Source organism: Ixodes scapularis, unplaced genomic scaffold (genome assembly GCF_016920785.2).
Source record: "Ixodes scapularis isolate PalLabHiFi unplaced genomic scaffold, ASM1692078v2 PGA_scaffold8__174_contigs__length_109621045, whole genome shotgun sequence".
In the NCBI taxonomy this organism is placed as follows: domain Eukaryota; kingdom Metazoa; phylum Arthropoda; class Arachnida; order Ixodida; family Ixodidae; genus Ixodes; species Ixodes scapularis.
This window is the reverse complement of record NW_024609883.1, coordinates 80,407,772-80,432,182: the sequence shown is the minus strand read 5'-3', so window position 1 is coordinate 80,432,182 and position 24,411 is coordinate 80,407,772. Positions and strand designations below refer to the sequence as shown.

Genomic DNA, 24,411 nt, shown 5'->3' with positions numbered 1-24,411 from the left:
GAAACAAGAAATGACCCGTCGACATACCCGCCACCAAGCGGTGAAAAAGGCGGCGCATGCTAGAAAGGAGTAGTGAGATCAGGTGCCGACACGGAAAGGTACCGGATGTATGCGGCGGCGCTGCGGTCGTAGGGACTGGAGGATCCGACTGGCTCCGAGCCTTCCGAAGGCCCTCGGCGAGCAGCTTTGTCTGGCAGTTCGGCCGTTTCGCGGTATAGCAGCGGGAAGTGGCTCCCGTTCTGAACTGATCTTTAACCCATGTTTGCTGTCGTTTGTGGCCAATGAAGTGTCATGCCGAATTAGTGTTTAATTGCGCAGCAAATGCAATGTGAGCCGCCCTGGCTGCCCGCTGCATTACAGCCTATTCAAAGCATGCTCTAGTGGCGCCCTCTCGCGCCGTCGACACGGAGTGCGGCAGCCGTGAGCGCTCGCATAGCTCACTACCCCTCCTCCAGTTCACGGCCACTCAAGCAACCATGGACGTCATGAAGGAGGTTATTTTTTGCTTGTTTTTGTTATTTTAATTTGCCTATAACTTTTAAAATAAAGCGAAATTCGAGAAAAGAAAGGTTTATTAAGTTACTACGTTCAGTGCGCTTAGGTTCGGTGCAAATTAAAAATTAGTAAAAAAAGTCATTGGGGCCCTGATTCTGAGGGTAGATTTTATTTATTTATTTATTTTAAACACTACATTCTTCAGTCACGGGACGGGGTAGGGGTGGAAAAGACATCCAACACAACTCTGACAGCAGAGAGTTCCTATAAAAAAGAGAGCAAAGGGCTTCCACTATTGGGATAAGGAGCTGAAGACTAGGTACAATGGAAGAAAATTTCCAAATTCATGGGAAGGACTGTAGACTAGAGTGATATCAGTGCACATAATTTCGGTATACTATAGACCGACACGCTGTTTACAAACAAGCCCGCGTTGGCCCACAGCAAATGTGGGCACTGCGCGTGCGCACAAACCGAATTTGCGTGAAGTGAGACGTCTGCGCATGCGCCGTGCCGTCGACAGCGCCACCGCAGCTGCGTGACGTCAAGGCCGCGTGTTGGTCTATAGGGATGAGGAACTTTCAAGATCGACCCAAGTTCGAACCGTGCATACTGATTTCACTCAAATTTGTGAACTGAATATGCTTATGAGTATTATTTATCATAAGTTAGGAATGTTGAAAGGAAGTTGAACAACAAACTTCCCCAGACAACAAACTTCCTCAGTCTCAACATCGGTAATTAATAAAAATCATGGTTAATTTGGTATCTAAGGCATATGTTGTGTTAAAAAAAGAAAGGAAGAGCACATTGTTACAAAGTATCCTGTCCGATATCTAGTTAATTTTGGAGTTTCTTATTACAAAGGCGACATTGAATTCTTGAGTGATCTGGGGTCACCTGCGATGGTGGGCCTTAAACTGTGCACAGGAAGCGTCACCATTGTTTTAGTGGCATTGCTACCTATTGAGGTTGATGTAGATCAGTGTATTGCAAACCGCCCGCTGGTTTAATTCCTAAGCGAGGGCCAACATAGCCAATTGATGTGATCGACCGATCATCTGCTAGGTGGCAAGAGCGCCATCCTGACGTCGCTCATCATCGGACTGGGCGGAAAAGCAAACACTGCTTCGCGGGGCACGTCTGTCAAGAACCTCGTGGAAACCGGGAAACGGTGCGGATACTCTTTCTTTTACCTTTTTGTGGTCTGTCTTCAAGCAGAAGTGGAGAAGTTTTGCAAGTTTTCCCATTAAGTGGGACGCATAATTGATGTTATTGGGAATAAAGCAAAGACTCAAGGAAGGGCTTAAAATGTCTGCTGTTTCTCATGTTGAAGAGGAATTCTCTCTTTTCTTGGAGTAAGGGTGGGGGGTCAGTTAGTTTTTTCAGACTGCTTGATTATTCAGGGGGACTTTATATTGTGTCAACTGTCCACCAAGACCCCTTCTCAATATTGTCAGGACAGCGTACACAATAATTTGATTCACAGTGTACCAGCTTCCGATAGCTTCACCTCGAAAGAAGGAAAGAGAGGTATCGGTATTGAACAAAGTTGCTCAGCAATGGAAATAGCACTGATCTTGCTCTTCTTGCAGCACTGACTTTTTTCTATAGTATAGCAGTGATACAGTGCTACATCGGTGCTGAGTTACGTTGGAGTTGGCGCTGCATCAGCGCTATTTAGCACTGCGACGTATGTGGGAACCGGCCCTTAAGCTGACCTCCACGGCTTTCCAGGGCAGCGGAAGTGACGATACGGCTGAGGAACCATGGCCGGGACGCCTACAAGCCCGAGGAGTATGGCAATTCTATTATCGTTCACCGACGGCTCACGGCTGAGGGCGCCTCCACGTACAAGCTCAAGTCTGGGACGGGAACGGTGATCTCCACAAAGCGAGACGAACTCCTCCACATCCTTGACCAGTTCAACATCCAGGTGGGCCTTCTCTCTCTCTTTCTCTCTCTAAAGGCCGGATAAGACGTACACTGCAGTGCTAAATCAACGCTAAGAACGGCGCTGACACAGTGCTGACTTGAGCTTAACTTAGCACTGACGGAGCATTGCATCAGTGCTGTATCATTTATATAGTGCAAAGTCTGCTCTGTGTCAGCAAGGTCAGTGTTATTTCCGGCACTCGCTCATAGTGCTTTTGTAGCCTTGCGGTGTATGTGTGAACACGCCTTTGAGGTCGGTTGGCACATGCAGCGCTGAGATTTTTCAAAGCCGGCACTATCTGAGTTTGCGCTGCATTGTCTGTGTAAACAGGGACAGGTGAGGTCACATGCTGCAGAGCACTGGTGCAGTGCTGGTATAGTCAGTGATGTGATTGCTGTGCCAAACTGCGCCAAGGGGCTAACCCTTCTACATCCTGCTACATTTGACCAAAATATGGGTAATGTGCACCAAGCATGTGCCAAAAAACCAATTTCGGTCGCCTTTCAGAACCGAAACTAAACCGAGTATTGTAATTGAGGCGTGTGTTATGTGGCACAAGCGGCCGTCCGGCACAAAGTACCATGCATCAATTAGCCATCCGGTTTTGCATAGTTTTCTTGCCGTCCTGCGTTTCGCGCTCTCGTCGTCTCATGGGTCTCGACTCGCGTCTTTTTCAAAAATATTTTCAATGATGTGCGCGGACGCTCCGACGCTAGCAAGCCGGGTACCAGCCATGCCGTCATGCTGTGAAACGAAATTACGTTTTTGCGCGACGGGAGTTACTTTGTGAGCTGAAGCACTCACTCCTGAAAGCAACGGCCATGGGAAAACTATATTTGGTCCTTGCCTTCCAGTCAGCGTGGTCGCGCGACGTCGGGTGTTGTCGTCCCCATGTCTCTGCAGATATGGCGCTTTCTAAAATGAAACTAAGTACCCCAGCATGTTCATCAACATTCCTGTTCTTGTTTAAATCATACGTTACTATAAATGTCCCTCTTTAACTCAAAGACCGCTGTGTTGACGTATTGATTACCTAGGTTTCTCTCGGTGGACTTTCTTTCGAGAGGGACACCGGTACATCAAAAATCTGCTGCGAAAGGAACTCGGTGAAGGGAAGTGAGCTATACCAAGGAAGGCAATGTCTGCACGCTGAACCTGCACAGCGCGCATGTTTGTCTCGAGTTCAGTCGTTGCACTAAGTGCTCTAAGAAAGTTTTGATTCTGGCTCGCGATCTTTGCATCAATGCGCTCAGGTTATTATTTTTTTGTCTGTGTGTGTGTGTGTGTGTGTGTGTGTGTGTGTGTTTAGCCTGTATTTGGTTTGCCAGCCTGGCAACCACGTGCCGCTGGTCTGTTTTTTGTCGTATGCTTGACAGTTACATTTTGCATACAATTTTGGGAATCAGTTGGCGACGGAGCGGAGTGGCATGGTTTCGGTTTCGATCGAACTGTCGTTGTCCCCGTTCGCGCGACGAAGCACGCACAACTGCAAGCCTGCAGACGTTGCCCTCACACCAGTCATGGGCACGTTACTGCTCAAACGTAACAGTGTTACAGTTACAGTTACTCAAGTAAAAAAAGTAACCCTGTTACAGTTACAGTTACAAAATTGAAAGTGTAACTTGTTACAGTTACTTCTCTGAAGTAACGCCGTTATTTCGTCGTTACTTTACAAAGAAACATGAGAAAACATTCAAAATGGACATTCTTTTATATGCCTTTAAATTAGCATAGATTTCTTATAAGACATTCTGTTGTTCACGGTTGTGAATCTGATTATTTTGAGAAACTAAGATTTTCTTAATAATATATATTAATATATTTGGTTCTTCCTGTTTCAATTTTTACTATGAATAGCTCAGATCATAATTTAAGGCAGTATCCGAGTAAATCCACTATATGATAAAGAATTGGAGTCTCTTGGTTGGAAAAATTACAGGGGACTTTAGTCTTTCAAAATTTTAGCATAGCAGATAGCTGGTCTATAAAGAACTTTAAAATAAGAGCGACCACTATAAGGTATACACGAACACAACGGCACGCGTCCATATCTCGTGTATATCCAATCATGGTGACAGTTTACAATCAATTAATTCTAATTTCGGATTTTTTTTTTTTATGAGGAAAAATTGGACTGAAGCAATATAAATCGTGCAAATGTGAAGTCAATAATAATGTGTCCTACCTTGCAATCAGCTTCGTAGATAACTTCTTATGCCACTCTAATTCACTCGTCGGTCAAATCGTTTTCTACTGCGTGCCCACACTCTTTCATGAAGCACGAAGCTTTTCTTGAAAACTTGGAGAGCAATGTTGCGGCTACATTCCTCCGTCAAAATAAGCACTGATCGAGGTACAAACGACCACTGCGCGTGGAATTCCAAACGGCCTGCTGCCTTTCCTCCGTCCTAACCAGATCGAACTTCCTCCTCTATCTCACCACCCGAAATAGGAGAGACCACTTGGAAAGCCCACGACTTGAATATCTACAAGTCAACTGATGCCAAGTGCCCTGATCCCAGCTAAAGGCGGTCTTTCAATTACAAAAACACGGACAAACAAGCAGAACGACACAGACGTTTCGAGCAGATACTCATTCTCAAGTGAAAGGACCCGAGAAGGGAGAAGTGGGTGACGGGAGGCAAAACCGGTAATTGGGTTGTAAAAAAAAAAAAAAAAAAAGGGAAGGGAGAGTAAACGGGGTCTGAAGTCGAGACCCCGCAAGAGTGCATCTGGGAGGAAGACAATTCAAATTAGAGGGGAAGGAAACTTATGCTTGGCGGCAAGAAGACGCCTGTAAGCCTGCGGGCGTTTGGGGTGACCATTACCAAAAACTGTCCTTTGCAAAAAACACTCGCTTCCTTCGCGGGACGAAGAAAAGAGAAATGCTTTAAAGATGCCGCGCTTTGTTACATCTCTGTGCGCTGTGGGCATACAAGGCTGGTACGGACACAAACGTCCCCATCCTCCCAGTTGGCGGGACTAGCTCGGCCGTGCAGTGTCAAACAAAATTTAGTTTCTTTATATTTTTATTTTTTCCCCTCCTGCTTCAGACGTTTCCAGCAGCAGTTTTTGCTGTGCCCTTCCCGCACCAAGGCTTGGGACTCTCTCACGAGTTGCAAGGCGATTTGGTGGTCGTGTTCCCATAAGTCTGAGAAGTAACTGTAACGACGTTACTTTTTACAGTTACTCTCGAAAAATAGTAACTCTGTTACAGTTACAAGTTATTTCCACTAAGCTCTAATGCGTTACACTTATAAGTTACTGAAAAAAGTAACTAGTTACTGCCCAAGACTGCCTCACACGCATGTGAACATGATTGCATGACAGAGGCACCAGCCGGTACGCTTGCAATCCATTGTTTCACGTTTGCTTACTTTTGACGAAAATCTGGCACGTCGGGAACCAGTAAAACAGTGGCAAGCGGTTCTTCGGAATTGCTCGGCAATGCCTACAGCACTGTACACTTGTGGGATGTCTCAGCAGTAAAACCACAAGCAGCGAGTTCCGTCACAATAAGTCAAATGAGAACACAATACAACACAAAGTGTCCTTCGTTTATACAGCACTGAAAACAAATATTTTTATTTTTATTAGAATATCTGCTCCAAAAGCAACTTTTGCTGCTCCGAAACGTTGTCTTGGCTTCTCCAAAAGCCACTTTTGCTGCTCCAAATCACTGTTTTGGTTGCTCCGAAGGCCACATTTACTGCTCCAAAACACTGTTTTTGCTGCTCCGAAAGGTGCTCCAAAATGGATTAGGCCAATCACATCTCTGTATAGTGCAAAGTCTGCACTGTGTCTCCAGCACCAAGTTAGCACTGCACTGTATGTTGTGCTGTACATTTTTGCTGGGTGTCTGCACCCCAGCTTTCACTTTCTTGTGTCTAATTACGGCTCCCTTAGATCTGGCATTAGCGTGAAACCACTGCAGCAGCTTTTTTGTCTAGGTCACAGTACTTGGGCCGAGTCTTGTAAGTTTGTCAGAGGCACTTTAGTCGCTGACAAGGCGAGGACGGCAGGGAGAAGTTTCAGCTGTCTTGCCTCCAGCACAAGCTTTTTACCTTCAACAATGCTTTGGCGTCTCAAGCACGCATGCACGTCCAAGGCATGGTGGGAAGCATAGAGTAGAGTGCTTGCTGGAGGCCGGACGTTTGAAACATACGCCCGGCCGTTCCTATTCTGGCAGTGTCTATAACTGCATTGCCGCACTCTATGCACTGGGCTTGGCTCGTGATCTGTCTCAACACTGCTCCACCGTAAAAGCGCATAGCAGCATCATTAGCAAGCTCACACACATATTTTGCCTTTAGCATAACTTGCACCTTTTGTTTTAGTAAACCATTTAGATCTTTTTTTTTTGTTGTTCACGTCTGCACACGAGCTCTGCAGCCGCGCGTTTATTTGACATTTATTGGTCTTTGGAAAAGATTGAAAGATTAATTAACGATGAGAACGATTGTTTCAGATTGAGAACCCCGTGATGATCCTGAACCAAGAGACGAGCCGGAACTTCCTCCAGAGCAAGAGTGCCAAAGACAAGTACCTCGTGAGTTGCGCGCTTTTAGTCTCCTTAGAATCCTTGCCAAGCGGCCTCGCTTGACTGCGTGCCGCTCTCCACCCGCAGTTCTTCATGAAGGCTACGCAGCTGGAGAAACTCAAGCTTGACTACTGCCACATCGAGGAAGAGCGGGCACTCGCTGAAATGGAGGTGGTCCGGAAGGAGAAGGTGAGCACTTCCTTTTGGCAGCAGATCGGCGGCCTGGCGTCGCACCGCTTCGGAGACTTCGGAAGGTTTGCAGCCACACTGGAGGGTGCAAGTTAGAGCTACTACATCGGCTGCTCTTAGGGTATCGACACTGCATTCCTTGATTGGCTCGTCGCCGTCGCCTGGTACTGAGCGGTTGCGATTGGCAATCTGAGATGCGGCTTTGCGAGCTTTAGATATAGAGTTGGAAAGCTTGAGCATTACCGTTGGCAACAATGATTTCAAGCAACGAAATGGTCAAAGTGTCGTTACCTCGAAGTGTGACTCTTGTGCTAGTGACAAGTTGGTGGCGCCACTCTGCAACATAGGGGCTTTCAAACGATCCAATCGCGAGAAAAAGGACCATCTCTCTCGATTGATGGCCGGGGAACCTCTTTGGGTGTTGGCATTGATGCAGTAAAGTAGTGGGGAAGCCGATCGGAACGCCCCGTGTGGCGATGCCGTATTAGGCTGCAAACATTGCGAAGTTGCGGCGACTGCACATTGCAGGTCCTGCCGGAGCTGGAGAAGCAGGTGAAGCGCTACGAGAAGCAGTGGCGCCTGCTTCAGAACCTCGAGGACCAGCGGCTTAAGCTGGAGAGGTTGAAGGGGGAGCTGCTCTGGACCAGGGTGCAGGAGGAGGAAGAGGTAGAGTCCCTCTCTTCCTCGGAGAAGAACTCCCGCGTCACTCTTTCTCGTCTCCGACCTCTTAAAGTGACGGCTTTTATGTGGGAGCCCTTCGTGGACCTTCCTCGCTTGTGTTGTTGTTTGTCTCGCCTTATGGCTTCGCAGTATCGCACAACATTAAGGTGTCACTTTACGTCACGGTTGACATCGCCATGTCGTCTCATAATTCCATGTGACAGCACGGTGTTGAGTGACGTCACAGTGTCACGGAACGTCGGGCTGTCATGTGACATGTGTATCGACATCACAATGTCGTGTCGTGGTTCACGCAACAACGTCTCATCATAGTGCACGAGCTGCCAATCTTTGGACTGGCTTCTCGTGCGCATTCCCTCGTTGCTCCGACTGTAACGTACGTCAAATGGCCCCGGAAACTTCCGCAGCAGTGGAGGTCCTATTTTTTGTCGCCTTTCAGTTGCTGAAGCAGTCGGAGGCGTCCCTCGCGAAGGAAGAGGCCACGTCCGCGAAGCTGAAGGAACGGATGGCCGACTTCGAGGTTTGTGGGTCTTCTCTCAAAGTGTGTTTGAGAAATCTGTTTCTGTTTGGTCGGGAGGGGAATCATGACGTGTTTTTTTATACATGTTTGCTGGGTTGCTGAATAGCAGTGATTGGGAAGCACGGGCTGCACGCTGGCAGCATGTTGCCAGCACGTACCTTGCTCCAACACCAATTGACTCGCTGGAGCCACGGGTTGTGCCGTTTACCGAATTACGCCGAAATGGCGTTTAGCGAATTGCACAGCTGAGCACTCTGAACGTGGCCGAGAGTCGCAACTCGCACAGACGGAATGCTCGGGGTTTGTCCCCCTTGTCTCGAGGTCATAGAGCGCTTGCGGACGAGGCACGATTTTTTTGCTTCCCATAGGGTAAGGCACAGTCTCACGCGGAGAAGCAGAGGAGCCTCCAGGAGGAGCTGGATGAGGTGCTTAACCGCATTCAGCAGGTGCAACCTGTCTTCCTGGCTGGCAGGAAGGAGTTCAGCGCCAAGAAGGAGGCACAGCGGGAAACCGACGTGAGTTGAGCGTCTTTCTCGTTGGGCAGACAGGCGAGTCGGATTCAGTCTATTCGGTGCGGGTCGGTTCAGAGTTTAAAGTCCCGCAACGTGTGTTTGATCTGTCAATGCGTTAAAATGCCTCTTTTAATTAATTTTTTTTTTTTTTTTTTTGTATAAAACAGTCTATGACTAGGCAAGAACGGCAACTTGTGCTTGGTCGAAGCTCACAAAACGTTGAAGCGTTTGCCGAAAGTAGGAAGCTTGCACTGGACACAGTACAACTGGAACTGTTCTCTGCTGTTCTTACCTTCTCAGAGAAAATGACAAAGCAGGACAACATTAAAAAATATATATATAAAAAAAAATACGAAAAAAAATCTACCGAATAGAGAAGTGCAGACGTCGAACCTTAATTTAAAACAGTTTCAGGAGGCTTGTTGTGTTCCCATTTGACAAAGTTAAGCCAATTTTCTAGATATGCGAGTGTCTGACAAGAAACCGTACTGGCCTCACAACTGGGGAATGTGTACAAAACATTCCTTTTCAAATTCGTCTTATGTGGTTTCTTGTAACTTCGTGCAATGTGTTAATGCGACAATTGTGATGAATTGTTTCTTAATGGATAGCTTGTGATTCTACAAAGTATAATGACTGCTTACCACAAATTTTCTACCTATGAAGTCATTGATTTCACATAAACATTGTGCTTGAGTGTACTAGCGACACGCGTGGAGTGTAGAGTTTGACGGGACTACGGTAGTCCGGGCAGTGCTTCAGTCGAATCACATAAATTCTTTATTTGTGTAGTAACCAGGTGCTGAGCAGAAAACTCTGTAGCAAACGTCTTATGTCGGCATGTTATGTCTTGGTTTCCTTTACCAGCACGCATCCACACTTTTCATGAAGGTGCTGTCTGTTCCTGCTTCTAGAAGAGACATGTCTGAACCTCCCTGGTATAAAAGATAACCAGTAGTAGGTATACTGCCATGGCTGAATTTGGTGTCCACGTTTTTTTTAATGACCCATAATTAATTAATCTAGTGTCGTTCAGATCCCAGGTTAGTGCCAACGTCGTATGTTTCCAACTTATCTCGAAAACTCGACTCTTGCAGTATTGGAAAATCCCCACCTCCTTTCACCACAGTGCAAAAGTACCTGCTGGTGACATGGTCTCACATTAACATGTCTGCCTTCAAATCGTCTTTTGGGATTATCTGGGAAGTTTGGTCAATCTCGTTTTCAATGTAGAGCTGTGGTGCTACTGTTTTTCTTTCTGCAGCAATCTGCCAACCGGATAGAGAGAGAAATGCAGGAGAAAAAGAAGGAAGCCCTGATTCTTCGAAAAAGGATCGAAGAGCTGAGGTCCATGTGAGTTCTTTACTTCTACTATGCCGTTGCATTCCTGTCTCTCTTTCACTGTCTCTGATGTCCTGGGGATTGTAGGCTAGGTTTTCCTGCCAGGCTTGTGCTGGGTAGTTTCATTTTAATGGACCTTTTTTCCAGTGAGTCTGTGCACATGTGTTGCATCCTTTCCCCTGGGCTTGCTTCCCACTGTCGCCATTTTCACAGGGCACCTTCCTACGTGACCAACGTTGTCAGCCTCTATTGCTGCACTTATTTCACGTTGGGCTGCCCTTCATCTCTAAGTTGCAGGCAGTCCCTCAGATGGCGCTCGTCACTCGAAAAACGTTCATTCGCTTATGCGTGTCACATGTGTGGAATCTTTAGCCTGGGATGAAATTAAAAAAAAAAAAAAGTATAAGCTCCTCCCCTCATTTTTGTATGAGGCTCGCTAAACAACTGATTGTAAGATTTTTTTTTTTTTGGGTGCGATGATAAGCGTTATAGCATGTGAATCACATGTACTGCATCTTCGAAGAAATGTTTTTTTGGGACCTTTTTGATTTGAAAATGCCTGGCTGTTCAGTGCAGTGGGCCTCCGAGTACTGGGCAGCAATGTCGCGTGGTTTGGTGTTCTTTTTTATGTTGTCAGCGAGAAAAAGTAACATGCTTAGTTACTTTTTCTTCACAGTGGCAAGTAAGACACTGGGTTACTTTTTGAGCGAGTAATGTGTAACTGTATTTAGGTACCGTATTTACTCGCATACTGAACGCACTAGCATAATGAATGCACCCTCCACAATGGGCATCAATATTTGGACTATTTGTTTTCTCGCGTAATAAACACACTTTTAATTTTCGGCTCCGCGAGTCTTGAAGCCAATTTTCTTTTGCTGCGAAGTGGCGGGGCCTAGTCAAGCCAAGCCAAGCGGTTTTCATAATGCCTGCAATTGCGTGGTTGTGGAAGTGATAAACCGTGAAACCAAGTGGCGCGCATGCCTAGCGAAGCTGGGGTCGAGGAATTGCCCAGCCCCGGACGTCTTGGTCCATCGGATGCATTGATGTCAACAAACACGCAGTCGTCTGTGATTTGCTTTCGGACAGTGATATTGTGAAAGTGGTTAGGCCTAAGAACGGTCACAATGCTCTCCATGCTGAGTGAGCTTCGTAGAGTGGTTTTTCTTCGGCAAAAGGCACGCCAAAAGTGCCCTAAAGAAGGTTTGCAATATATTGAGCATGGTTACTGTGGCGCGCCCCCGACCAGCCATGGGTGCGCCTCTATCAATGAAGACATGCCACAGTACCCTGCCATGTCATATTGGCACCTAAAATGACATTTGCACTAAGTGTGTAAATGCAAAACTTTTACCCCACGTAATGAACCCAAATATATGTAAATTTTTTGGGAAAAAAAGGTGTGTTCATTATGCGAGTAAATACGGTAGTTACTTTATTTCACTAATGTGTACATGTCTGCAAATGGCCATTTATAGGCAGGGGGGTGCGAGACTTAACAAATGGTGCAACGTGAAGACCTGAAAATATGGCACACAAACAAGTGATTCGTCGCGTGAGTCTCTGATTGAAAGGGGGCACTTGGATTTTCAGTGACGAGGACTACTATGCGAACGAGAAGGCCAAGCGGGAGGCGGAGATCCAGGAGTTGGAGCAGAAGAGAGAAGAGCTCAAGTCGAGGCTGCGGACTGCGAATCACCACTTCGAGCAGGTGAAGCAGTCCGAAATGGTCAACTCGCAGAACCTCCACCGCATACGGTTAGTCGGCTTTGCCTCGTTGCTTTTTTTAAATGCGTGGCGTTTATAGTGGCCGACAGAATTTAAAAAAAGGCATGCCAAAAAAAGGCATGCACAACCTGCGGCACACAACTCCGTATTCTTTGCCGCGCTGTGGCTGCACGCGCGCGCACTTGAGGTGTACGATTTGTTGAAGCGTCAAGGGACCTCATCGGCATTCGGAAAGGTATGCTGTGTTGTCGTCACGTGAACGCCGTGATTACGTAACGTTCGCACATGACATGTGATAATTGTCGCGGTCGTGTGATGTCATGGCATTATGTGACGGTCATCACGTGACACTGACGCGTCGCATGACGCTGACACCGTGATCTCGCATGACACGGATGTTTGGGTGTCGCATGACCTGCCCTAACGTTGCATAATGACGTACCTCTCCCTGACACGACTGCGATTAGTAAAGCCTTTCAAATAAAACTTTCTGAGTTCCACCTGTGTCCTGCAAGCAGTGTCGTTTTGTTGTTTGTGGTTTGAAAGTTGTAGGCCATGCAAGCTCGTTGCTCATTTTGGGATTCCTGTTTGGGAATAGCATGAAAACACGTGGCAAATTGCACCGTTTTATTTTTTCTTTGGCGTGCGAGAATTCCTGTGGGTGTCTGTGCAGGAGCGAAGAGATGGACCTGAGGGAGCAGCAGAATGCCGTGAGCGCTTCTATTCAGAACCTGAGGGCAAGCAAGAAGAACAGTCTGCAGAAGTTCGGCAGGCACATCCCAGCCCTGCTCGGCGAGATCGAGATCGCCGTGCGGAAAGGACACTTCCGCAAGCCTCCCAAGGGACCCCTAGGTCGGTCGGCTGCCTGCGCCTTTTCTTCGCTGTTTGTCGTTGCCTCGCTGCTTTTCGTGCTGCATCTTTCTTATTTTAGTGTGCTTCGCTTCGTGGGGATCTTTTATTAAAGGTGAAATTTCGGTAGTCACTGATTTGCCTACAGTAATATCCCAACAGATAACCCACCTAAAATAGAAAACGAATCGAAGGAAAATAAGGTTTGGACTAACTTTCAGTGTGTGATAAAACAATGTAGAAAAAATGCTAGTTTTAGATTTTGTGACCTGCTAAAACTTACGAAATGCACTAAAGACGACTGTCCTTCCCAGTCAGGAACGTTAGCTTATCTCCTGCCGTGGCTGAGTAACACCATTTTTGTCGAGGTTACCATTTTGCCAGGGCCCTGCAATTATTAGAAGTGGGCTATCTTTCGGTGTTCTTAAAGAAAAAGAGCAAATCGTGCCACACATAGGTGTGGGTTGTCTTTTGGGTGTGGGTCATCTCTCGAGATGTTAAGGTAGACACATCCGAACTAGTAACCTAAAGTACCAATTACAATAAGTTTTTTTTTTAAATTTTTTTTTTAGAAAGGTATTGAAATTTTGAAGTTTGTCTGAGAGGCTGAAATGCTCTACTGGCAACACTGAAAATATGATGTCAAATGTTGTAATAGGGGTGCTGTACAGCTTGACTTTGACGAGTTATAAGAACCTATACGCGCATGAAATTAACGGCAGAAAAATTTATGCCAGCAAAACAACAACAAAAAAAGTGCAGAGTACTTTGTTTTTCTTAGACTGCCTGCTTAACTTGCAAGTTACTTGACCTGCGACATCACCCCTCTAAAGAGCACGGGAAAATTTGAAGGTCGGTTTTGGCACCACATACCCTTCATTTGCTGTTTTCTCAATGGCCATTTTGAATATAGATATTATTGATAGCATCCCTATGAAGGGTCAAGCCTGGGTGTCCCCGAAGTGCGCTTAGTAGATAACTTTTGTCTCTGACAGGACGAGACCGGCAGGGCATCTTTTTCGAGCGCCTAGCCTTTAAAACGCGCTCATTTTCTTCTGCCATGTGTAGGCTCTGAGCGTGCGCTCGGAGCTCGCTAGACGTCAAAGTGCTATCAGAGGTGGGAGGGTCATGCCGGAGGCAGGACAACTGAAGCTCCTCCCTTCCGTTCTTATCCCGCCAGTAGGTTTAGTAGAGCTGATTCTTGGAGCTCGAAGCCCCTCAGTTCGGGTTTTTCGGTTGATTCTAATTGTCTGTGCCGTTTCTGCAATTGTACATACGATTGCGTGGTGATTTCAAAGGCTGACCTCTGGACCTGGTAGATTCAACATTTTAATTTGATGCTCTTTTTGTAGCGTGAGCTACACTGGTCGAGATTGAGCAGTTTCGCGTGGCTCGCATAATGAGCCGTGCTCCGTGCTGCGCAAGCGCGAGGAGCAGTGATGTCACACGGCGCACAGCTGGTGCGCCGGAGACGTCTCTGCCGCGGGCTCTGTTGCTACCGTGCTTGCCTCGCCGGTCTGCGCAAGCCAAGGAGCAGTGACGTCACATGGCGCACAGCTGGCGCGCCAAAGCCGCCGCTGCCGCCACCGCGCACGCCTCGCCAGTCTTCGCTTTCTAGAGTGATGTCATAGCCGCGACAGACACAAGCAGACACCGAGGGAAGCTATACAGATGCTAGTTTACGCCCGTGGAGTGTACATGCTGGAACGCTAGAACGCCGCTTCACGTCACCATTAAATGGTCGCGTCTCGCGGACGCTATCGGAAGCGCTTCTTTTGTGATCGCGTCTGACCGAGAGAAACAGACCTATAGCATGGAGATGGGACGCTATCGGAAGCGCTTCTTTTGTGATCGCGTCTGACCGAGAGAAACAGACCTATATCCATGGAGATGGAGAGCGAAATTGCTCCTCAGCGGCGCAGAAGCGCAGTGAAGCTTAACTTGGATCCCGAAGTAGTTGCCCGGCAATTAGTGGTTGAGCGTAGGAAGACCGAACAGAAGGCTAAACGTGCTGTGGAGACATCGGAGCAAAGGGAGGAACGTCTAGCAAAGCGGCATCGCCAGGAGGCTGAGTGACGTGCCCGACCATCTTACCAGCAGCAACAACAAGACGCCGTCGATGACGTCAAGGCTCGCCGATTGACTGACTATAAGGTGAAACTTATCGAAAGCGCCAGTGCGACTTCGGACCTTCGAAAAGGACTTCGTAAACAATCCGTGTGGATATGTGTGCTACGTGTGTGAAAGACTGTGGCACATGAAAGACTTGATGCCGGTAAGTAGTTCCATGCGTGAAACGTTGAGTTTAACGGCGCCGCCTGAGTGGGGTGAAACCGTGGTGCGGGTTTGTACAACGTGCAAGAACTTTCTCATTAAGCAGAAGATTCCACTCTTTAGCGTTACCAGTGGGTATCGTTACCCGTCCATGCCACCAGGTCTACCGGTTCTAAACGATGTGACCGAACGTGCCAGTGTTCCATCTGTACAGACAACCCAGTGGCGAACCACCATTGATATTGTGTATCAGAGACAGACAATCGATTCCAAATACTGCGTGGGGTCACAGAGACTGCAGCATGTTACTACACTGACCACCGAGCCGTATTTGTGGCAATAAAGAAGAAACCAGACGTTGAGTAAAAAAATAAATATATACATGTGCCACATAATGCGCATACCGTATGTGTGTCATTGAAGCAGCAGTAAGCATGTTAATCAAGCTAATCCTAGACAACCAGGAAAGCTAAGAATAACCAGCTGACCCTAAGCTCACGCTACGTATATCCTGGCATGGCCGAGCTAGGCCACTGCAATTTTGTTTTTGGGGAGGGGAGGGGGAGAGGAAGGGGAGATAGGGAGGGAGGGGGGTTAGGGGTGGGGGCTTGTGAGTTTGAGGTTTTGAGGACGCTTGGCGAAGTTAGCTTACCTACGATTCGAAGCGACGATTGCACCGACAACTCCATGTCATTCGACGGATTTGCCCTTTGAGTTCCGCTTTGCTGCAGCCACGGTGGCACTGCTTAGACGATTATTTGCGTCGTCTCCTAACAATTTGGGTTTGAGTCGCAAAAGTTAAATTACTGCGTTAACTCCCGATATTTGTGTATGTTTTCCGACTCTTAATGTTAGGTATGTTTTCACAGAGTGTGTTTACGATGCGAGACTTTCACACTCTCGTAATGTCTCGAGAGGTGACCCACCCTCAAAAATTGAGACCCCCTATTTTCGGCGCGATTTACTATTTTTTTGAGAACACAGAAAGATAGCCTGCTTTTTGTGATTGCAGTGCCATGGTCAATGGCACTTGGCCGAAGCGGGGTTAGTTAGCTGTGGCGGGAGGCGAGCAAGCTTTGCTGACTGGGGGGGACTATGATCTACACCTTATCGCCTCCGCAAGGCGATAACAAGTATAATAGATTATGGAATACAAAAATAGTATTTTTTTAGTTTTTTCTTGATTGCTCACGAAAAGTTAGTTCACTCTTCATTTTCACCTTATTTTCTCTCAATTGTAGGTGGCCATATCTCGGGATGCTACAGTAGTATGATCATGGCGATCAACTTGAAGGGAAACACAAGAGTGAAATCGCGATTTCTGTGGAAAAAATGGCTTTTCTCATTTTTATTTGTTGGGGTCAAGCAACTAATAATGCACTCTTTCCTAAAGTCTTATAGCCATACGTGCATTATTTACAGAAAAAAAAAAAGAACACTTAGGAAAACATGCCCACGGCGATCAAGCGAAAGATTGTGCTGCTTACGGAAATGGGCTCCGACAATTTCCCAACAGGATAGACAGCTGTCACCGTAGATCCATTAGATGGGTATCGCTCGATTGATGTTCCCGCGATCAAGAACTTGGTATACTGTCTTCTGTGCCCATATTGCTTCTAGCCAGACCTCAAGTTTACAGTGTGCAACAAAGGAGTGCTCCTTCAGTTTGTTACGGAATGCCCACGCTGTGCGGACATTGTGGACTTTTCACATTCGTCAACAATCGAGGATACTAGACAAAATGAGCTAGTCATACGTATCGTTCCGAGTTTCCGGGAGTGTGGTATCGGCCACACTAAACTGACAAACTTCTTCGCGCGTACGAATATGCCACGACCAATCCACCTCAAGTCATTTCAAGAGTTTGCCGTCAGAGTCCATGACGTGTTGATGTTGGCGGCAACTGCTTCTACAAAGCAAGCAGCGCAAGTGATGGGAACCCGTTCCAGCCCAGCAAATGGCGAACATTTTCTAGACGTGTGTGTGGCCTTCAACAAAATGGAGCGTAAGCGCGGCCATACCTTGCATTTCGGCGTTAGTGTGGCGATAGAACTGGAGACTGGACTTGTGCTGGGTTTTGCTGTCATCAGCAGGTTACTGCCGCAAGTGTTCGCTCGGCCCAAGAGAGGAGTCTGACGAGTATGAGGCGTGGCTTGAAAAGCATCGGCTGACAAAAACTTCGGTGGATGAGCAAATGCCACGGAAGTTAAGTCTGTAGCCAAGATCTTCAGTCGCTCCATCACACAACAGGGCCTGCAGTACACAAGAGCCTCTTGCAACAGTGATTGAAAGTCAAACACCATTGTTGCTGCCCTGGACCTCTTATGATTCACAAATCCACAAGGACTGGGTGAATCGTGTAGCTAAGCGGATGTACGCCGCCTTGGATACCCTAAATAAAGCCACAAAAGGGCGGGGAGGCAAGGGGAAGCTTACCAATGCGGTTATGAAGAAACTTGCCGACTACTGTGCATGTGCACTCAAGGAGATCGTCCCAGACCTCAGGTGCACGCAACGAGGAGTGATGGCGAGACTCGTGCTCTCATACTCAACAGACGAGGAGCCAAGGTACATGGCATGCCCAAAGGGGGAATGGTCTTTGTGTCATTTTAATAGTCACCTGGCCCTGAAGGCAGCAGGGAAGCTGTCCCAGCAAAAGCCTCGCTGTCCAGCCTCCCCAGAGAGGTGACCAAGCAGCTGGTGCCCATCTGCAATCGCCTCACACACAAGGACCTGCAGCTAAGGTGTTCCAGAATGAAAACACAAAACACAAATGAATCGTTCAATGCCCTAATCTGGAAGCGCTGCCCGAAGACCTAGTTTGTGTGTCAAAGAACAGTGGGGGCATCGCTTGCACTGGCAGTGCTAGGGTTCAACTTGTGGACCAAGGGTTTCGGGGAGGTGCTCGCAAGAACTTTTTGAACCTGGCTCGCAATGTCTTGCATCGATGTCTCAGGTTCTTTTTTTTTTGTGTGTGTGTGTATGTGTTTAGCTTGTACCTCGCCTACCTGCCTGGCAAGCACGTGCCACTGGACTGTTTTGTCGTATGCTGGACAGTTACATTTTGCATACAATTTTAGGAACCAGTTGGCGACGGAGCGGAGTGGCATGGTTTCGATCGAACAGCCATCTCCGCTCACGCTATAATTTTGCATTGCACTGCAGTAGTTACGTGTTTCATCAGTCGGAGACTGCTTCCATTTATTATATAACTATAGTCAATCTAATGCTGTGCTATTTACTTTTAAGCTGGTCATTTTCAAATAAACTTTAGTATGTGCTGTTTGGTTCTTATTTACCTATAGCGGGTACATATAAATATACCATTTAACTGAAGCATTGCAAAATCTGTAATGTCATTGGCATTTCAGTTACATGTTGAAAAACTCCCAGGTGGTCTAAATTGACTATAATTTGTTTATTGCGGCGAGCATAGTGTCCTCCGTTTGTCCAGCACTTGAATTAAATATTTTAATTTTTCTAAGAATATCTGCTCCAAAAGCAACTTTTGCTGCTCCAAAACACTGTTTAAGCTGCTCCAAAAGCTACCATTGCTGCTCCAAAACACTGTTTTGGCTGCTCCGAAAGATGCTCCAAAACGGCTTAGGCCAATCACATCACTGCAAAAAGCCAAGTTTATAGCATCAAAAATAGATAGCCCCCCCCTCCCCCCCCCCCCCTCCATATGTCCTGGTTGAGGCTCAAGCATAGATGTGCTAAATATTGTTCAACAATTTGGTATGACAGATTTCCTAACAAACAGTGGTGACTCTACCGGGAGCAGACACCTCTCTTTGTAGCTCCTCATAAAGTAGTCCTATGGAGGTGAAAGTTCAAAAAGTGCTACTAGAGACAGTGGTGGGACACCCTCCAAATTCCATAAAAATCATATTTAGGGTGGTGTGTCCCCTTGAACAGCGTTGATGTGCCTCGGCTGCTGTACTGAGTGGGGTGTGTTTGCCAGGCTCCTTGCTGAAGCTGAAGGACCAGCGCTGGGACCTGGCGACAGAGAGCTGCCTCAAGAGTCTGCTGTACACCTTTCTCGTGGACAACGACCAAGACGCCAAGCTTCTGTTCCAGCTGATGGCCAAGGTCATGGGCAGGGACAAGAAGCCATCCATCGTGACGAGCTCCTACCTGGGAAAGGTGAGGGACGGGAGCCTCCTGTGCAAAATCTTTTGCTTTCAGCCGAGTTTGCAGATGTCTCGACCGAATCCCGATGGTGTCCTCGACGGGGGGACCGGCAACCGAGTGTGTAAACGCATCGCGGCTCGGAACGTGTGAAGTGAAAGCTCGCGCTGCAGAATTTGGGGATCTATGGGCTCAGTCCCCACCCTTACCAGTTCCGATCCAGACGAGAATCGTACCGGTGTGCGGTCGTGTATCACTACTGTGTGATGCACGTTAAGACTCCTAGCCAGCAGTGGTACTGCACTTGCTGAATTTCTCATCTAATAGCGGAGGCACCAGACGCCCATTGGGGCTGACTAACTTCCTGCTGAAAAAACTTTCACACAGCACGAGTACCTTTTATGCCCCCGTATGTTCCCGGTAGAGTTTCTATAGAACGAGAAAAGTAGGGAAATTGAGGAGGGATGAATGGGGAAATTCTAGTTTGTTGGGGAATGTGACTTAGAAACGACCAAAACAAAGGGAATACCTGAAACTGGTCTTATTGTACGTAGTGAAAGAAAAATTGCATGACCAGTGATCAGAAAACCCGAAAATTCAATCGTTTAAACCGGTCATCATTGTATCTGGATTAGACTCTGAGCGTTTCTAGTCTAGAAAGTGATCGTTATAAGCAGGACATCGTAATATGTGGTATCGTTATAAGTGGATTGCACTGTAAAGGCATTTGACTAAATCTAAAAAAGGTTTATTTGCTGCTTTTTATTATTACTGGTGTCACTTTCTACTTTTCTGCTTAACATTTTGTTGTCCTCTTTTTTGCTTTTGTTGCAGACATACAACTACCATACAAAGTGTATGAGGTCCTCGAAATTCATCAGCGTTTTGGAGAACCTTGACATCCAAGATCCAGATGTCATCAACACCCTGATTGATCAGGCGAGTAACCGATCAGCGAGAAGTTGATTGGTCCCTGCCAGTCAGCCACTGACAGTCTCTTGAGATTACCACTAACCGAGAGTGACGGCTTGGCGACTACCCGAGAATGTTTGAGCGGAAGTTCATTAATGCTGTTACGAGAAGGCTGACAAACCGCCGTGAGAGCAGCATGGTACCTGCCAAGTTGTATTGTATACAGTCGTGACTCGTTAAATCGGACCCCGTTAGAATGGACGGGCCGCCACGTAGATAACGCATTTTCGGGACAGCTCACATTATGGACGCTTTTCGGGGGATTGCAGATGTCTGAGTTAGCGAGACATTGCTGTACACGGATTCGTAATCTGTGAGATGTACGGATCGCCCGTAGAATGTGTACGGACAGACCATTTCGACGTGCCATCCGACCGACGGAGACCCGTGCAACTATGGTGCCTGGAACGTTTTTCCGACTGGCGTCTTTACCTCGATTTGATAAGTGGCCCCTCGATTTCCGCCCGACGACGTAACAGACGTGTTGTGGTGTCGTCAGTCGTGGTCCAGTCGGTGCTGTGGCAGGGCGGTGGACGTGGTGAACGTCTGTTTGGAGGTCACTCTTCCACATGCTTTTGGCGTGTGAGCGGTACATAGGTGCCGAAGACACCAGGCGGAGCACGCGCTCCAAGCAGCGGGGTAGAACATGGGGACCGTCCCAAAGAATGGACGGACTCTTACCCAGACTTGTACGGTACTCGTTATGAGCGGTCGTGTCGCTCGTAATCGATTAGTTTTTGGAGTGATTTTTATTGATTCGGTTACTTTTATTGGGAAGTAATTGCGAGAGTAACCTGATTACTTTTGGAAGTACTGCAATTACTCCTAACCGTTACTATCTTTCCCTCCCCTTTCAAATGGCACCCTTTCTTTCTACAAGTTTTCGACCAAGAAATCCCTCGAACCGAGTCTCCGACAGGAGGATGGTTTACGAAAATTAATGATGGAAGAAGATGAGCAATTGGTGATTCGGTTATTTTCGTTTAATAATGGACAGTACGAAAGACCCGTTTTCAGTCCGGCAGAAAAATCTGTCGTTTCGGAAACCCGAAGTAGTCGGCAAAGTAACGGTTACCATTTCATGTAACGACCAGTTACGTTTCTTCTCGAGCGTTTGAGTCATCTATTTGAATACTTTTTTTTTTAATGTATCGGGTGACCCAAGTCACCAGCTTGGGTCTAAAATGGACCGTAAAAATCGACTCCTGCAGGTACCAATCTAAACTTTTCGCCAAAGCTGTATTTCACTGGTTAGTTTTTCCATGTAAAATTACAAAGCGTAGCTCTCTTTCTGTAAAAAATAAGGCCAAGAAACTTGCCTCGGTCCACGGCGGGCGGCGACGTAGACAACCAAGTCGAGTAGAGGGGTGCGTTTGCCGTGTGTATTGACAGATGGCATTGGAGAGCAGCGTATGAATGTGTAGCCGACGAGTGAAAGAAAGCAGACGACATGCAGACAAAATCTGTTGGCAACAAAAGCGCTGTATTGTTGTGCAAATGTGTTTTCTTTTATTTTTGTTACTTGAAGTTTTGCTATCATTGTCTGCATTTATTTTTAAGCCAGAGGTAGATTACAAAAAGATTATGTTCGTAAAAATAGACCGCGGTCGACACGGGCACCTTCAATAGTTCTTTAAAAGCAAGCCGGAACAAGGAGGTAGCATCATCTATCAATACGAGCGCCAAACACACCCCGCTACTCGACTTGGTCGTCTGCATCGCTGCCCGCTGTTGACCCAGGCAAGTTTCTTGCCCTTTTTTTTTACAGAAAGAGAGCTATGCTTTGTAATTTTACAAGAAAAAAACTACCTGTGAAATACTCCTTCGACGAAAAGTTGAAATTGTTATGTGCAGGCGTTGATTTTTACGGCATATTTTAGATCGAGCCAGGTGACTTGGGTCACCCTATATAGTAATTGTGATTGATTACTATACCGTTCAGAACGGTTGTCCAACCGAGGGAAAAGAGCTCGCAGAAAATAGTGTCTGCGTGAAATCCTTCGTTCAGTTAGCCACGCGGAAGGAACATGTTTGTCGATTTCTGCTCGCAGAGAATGGTGGAGAAGGTGGCGCTGATTGAGAGCAACGAGGAGGCAAGGAACGCGTTGATGAGGGTCTCGTCGGTGCCGACCAACTGTTCGGAGGCGTTCACGGCCAAGGGCGACCAGCTTTACCCTGCGCCAAACTTCCGCTACTACTCTTCGAACCAGCAACGTGCCGAGCTCCTCAAAGCTGGCGTGGAGGACCAGATCACGTGAGTGGGGCTTATCTCCTAAGTCCGGTTTACACATTGGCGTACAAGCGCAATCGAGTGTGCTGCGCTCGCTCCTAGTTTATGAGCGAGCGCTCATAAACTTTTCACTTTACTAGGCGTAAAGTGAAAAGGTTAAAATTCCTTTACATGATTCTTAATGATTATCTACAGATAGACAAGACAGCTTACTTAATTCCCGATGCATCTAGAATTACACGTAACAAACATAGTCGGGCCCTTCACCAACCCTGCTGCTTCAAAGACTGTTTTAAGTATTCTTTTTTTCCCTTAACGATAAGCGAGTGGAACTCTCTCCCAGAACAAGCAGTATCGTGTCAATCGCTGGAATCTTTTTGTTCTTATCTTGCATTTGATGACGTGGGCAGCAATCCTTGAAATTGCATGTTTATTTAATTACTTTTCTCTTTTTGTCGCGTCATGATTTCCTGCCAGCGTCATTCTTCCACTGTTGTATTGATTTTACATTTTTTCCCAGCGCCGATTGATTCTTCTGCAATATATTTTTAGGACGGGTTTGCAACAAATGCAGTTGTCAAGTTTTTGTTGTGTTCTTTTTATTTTTTCCTTCAGTGCTTATAAAGTTTTTTGTTCATGTCCTCCCTATCATAGTCCCATGTAGGGACTGTTAGTATTTTGAAATAAAAATAAATAAATAAAAAACGACGAGGGAAGACACTGCACCAACGGTAGCCAGCAGAGCACGTGAGTGGCTGTCTGGACCCATGCCGGGGGAAGCTTTCCACTCAGGAAAAGAATGTTCCAAAGCGGACCGGAACCTGAGAAAAATTTCAACTTCCAGTACCGCCAATGCTGTGATTACAAAAAAACTTTCAGCCTTTCCACTCTGGTGAAGAAGGAAGACCAGCAAAGTTGTACTATTTTGGGAATGAAGTAATGGCTGGCCGCAAGTCGGCAATCCAGAATAGAAAGGCTCGGAAGGTTGCCACCATCTGTGAGCGACGGCGGCAACCAGACAACCGGCAAGCCGGCTGTCTGGTTGCCACTGTTGCTCTTAGGTGGCAGTAGCTGTCCAGAGTTCTGAATCATCAAGTCATTTGAGGAAACTAGCCCTTCTTAACCCGGCTGTAAAAATGTGTCATGTTTGGACAGCCCTTTACAATGACTAAAGTTTGGTTCACAAACTTGCGACTGTTTACGACCGAGTCCCTGGCAACCTCTTGTGATCTCTTATGATGAGAGAATACACTAGCACCACCTATCGGGTAGCTGTGGAACGTTTGGCTGCCACATATATTTTCTGTTCTTAGAGAGTGGTAGCTGTGAGTGCCCTTTCCCGGTAAGAAATGCTTGTGTACGAATGCAAAACTTCACTCTACAGCACAAGTGCCGCTCTATCTCTCTCCTTGTTGTTCTTCACACATGGCAAGGCTCTCTTGCTCCCCCCCCCCTCTGTAGGCCGCCGCTGTTTTAAAAAAAACCACGCGGTTGAGGGGAGAATGCTCTCCCTTCCTCCCACAATCCCCCCGGCAGCTGGCGTTGCGAAATACCCGCATGGTGGCGCCGTGCGGACACACTCTTTTGCCTTCCCACCGCCGGCGCCAGGTTCTGTTCACATGCAGTCTCTGCGGCTCTGCAGAACAGCTCGCGTGCATACTTTCGCTTCGTCTACCACAAGCCGGTCACGGGGGGGGGCCCAGTGACCAGCTTGGCGCGGTCATGGGCGCCCTTATTCTAAAAGGGTGTTTCAGCCAAGATAAACAAGCGTGTCTCTGCGTCCTTCTCCAACACGTGCAATGCAGTGGTGCGATTGCTACACCAATTGCGCCAAACTGCGCCAAGGGCTAACCCTGCTACGTCCTGCTACATTTTTGCCAAAATATGGGTAATCTGCACCAAGCCTGTGCCAAAAAACCAATTTCGGTTGCCTTTCAAAACAGAAACTAAGTCGAGTATACTGTAATTGAGCATGCATGTGTTATGTGGCACAAGTGGCCTCCCGACACAAAG

At 47.1% G+C, this 24,411-nt stretch overlaps 1 protein-coding gene across 1 annotated transcript in view; it reads left to right on the top strand.

The window, feature by feature from the left end:
- LOC8041008 (structural maintenance of chromosomes protein 6) overlaps window positions 1-24,411 on the top strand; it is a 42,894-nt gene that overhangs the window by 4,975 nt on the left and 13,508 nt on the right. Inside the window, exons 4-16 of the mRNA XM_029976878.3 lie at window positions 1,564-1,669; window positions 2,233-2,431; window positions 6,900-6,980; window positions 7,059-7,160; window positions 7,689-7,826; window positions 8,281-8,361; window positions 8,730-8,876; window positions 10,138-10,226; window positions 11,808-11,972; window positions 12,616-12,794; window positions 19,030-19,211; window positions 20,031-20,135; window positions 22,220-22,422. Coding sequence (XP_029832738.2) covers window positions 1,564-1,669; window positions 2,233-2,431; window positions 6,900-6,980; window positions 7,059-7,160; window positions 7,689-7,826; window positions 8,281-8,361; window positions 8,730-8,876; window positions 10,138-10,226; window positions 11,808-11,972; window positions 12,616-12,794; window positions 19,030-19,211; window positions 20,031-20,135; window positions 22,220-22,422 — 1,777 coding nt within the window. The remainder of the gene's footprint in view (window positions 1-1,563; window positions 1,670-2,232; window positions 2,432-6,899; window positions 6,981-7,058; window positions 7,161-7,688; window positions 7,827-8,280; window positions 8,362-8,729; window positions 8,877-10,137; window positions 10,227-11,807; window positions 11,973-12,615; window positions 12,795-19,029; window positions 19,212-20,030; window positions 20,136-22,219; window positions 22,423-24,411) is intronic.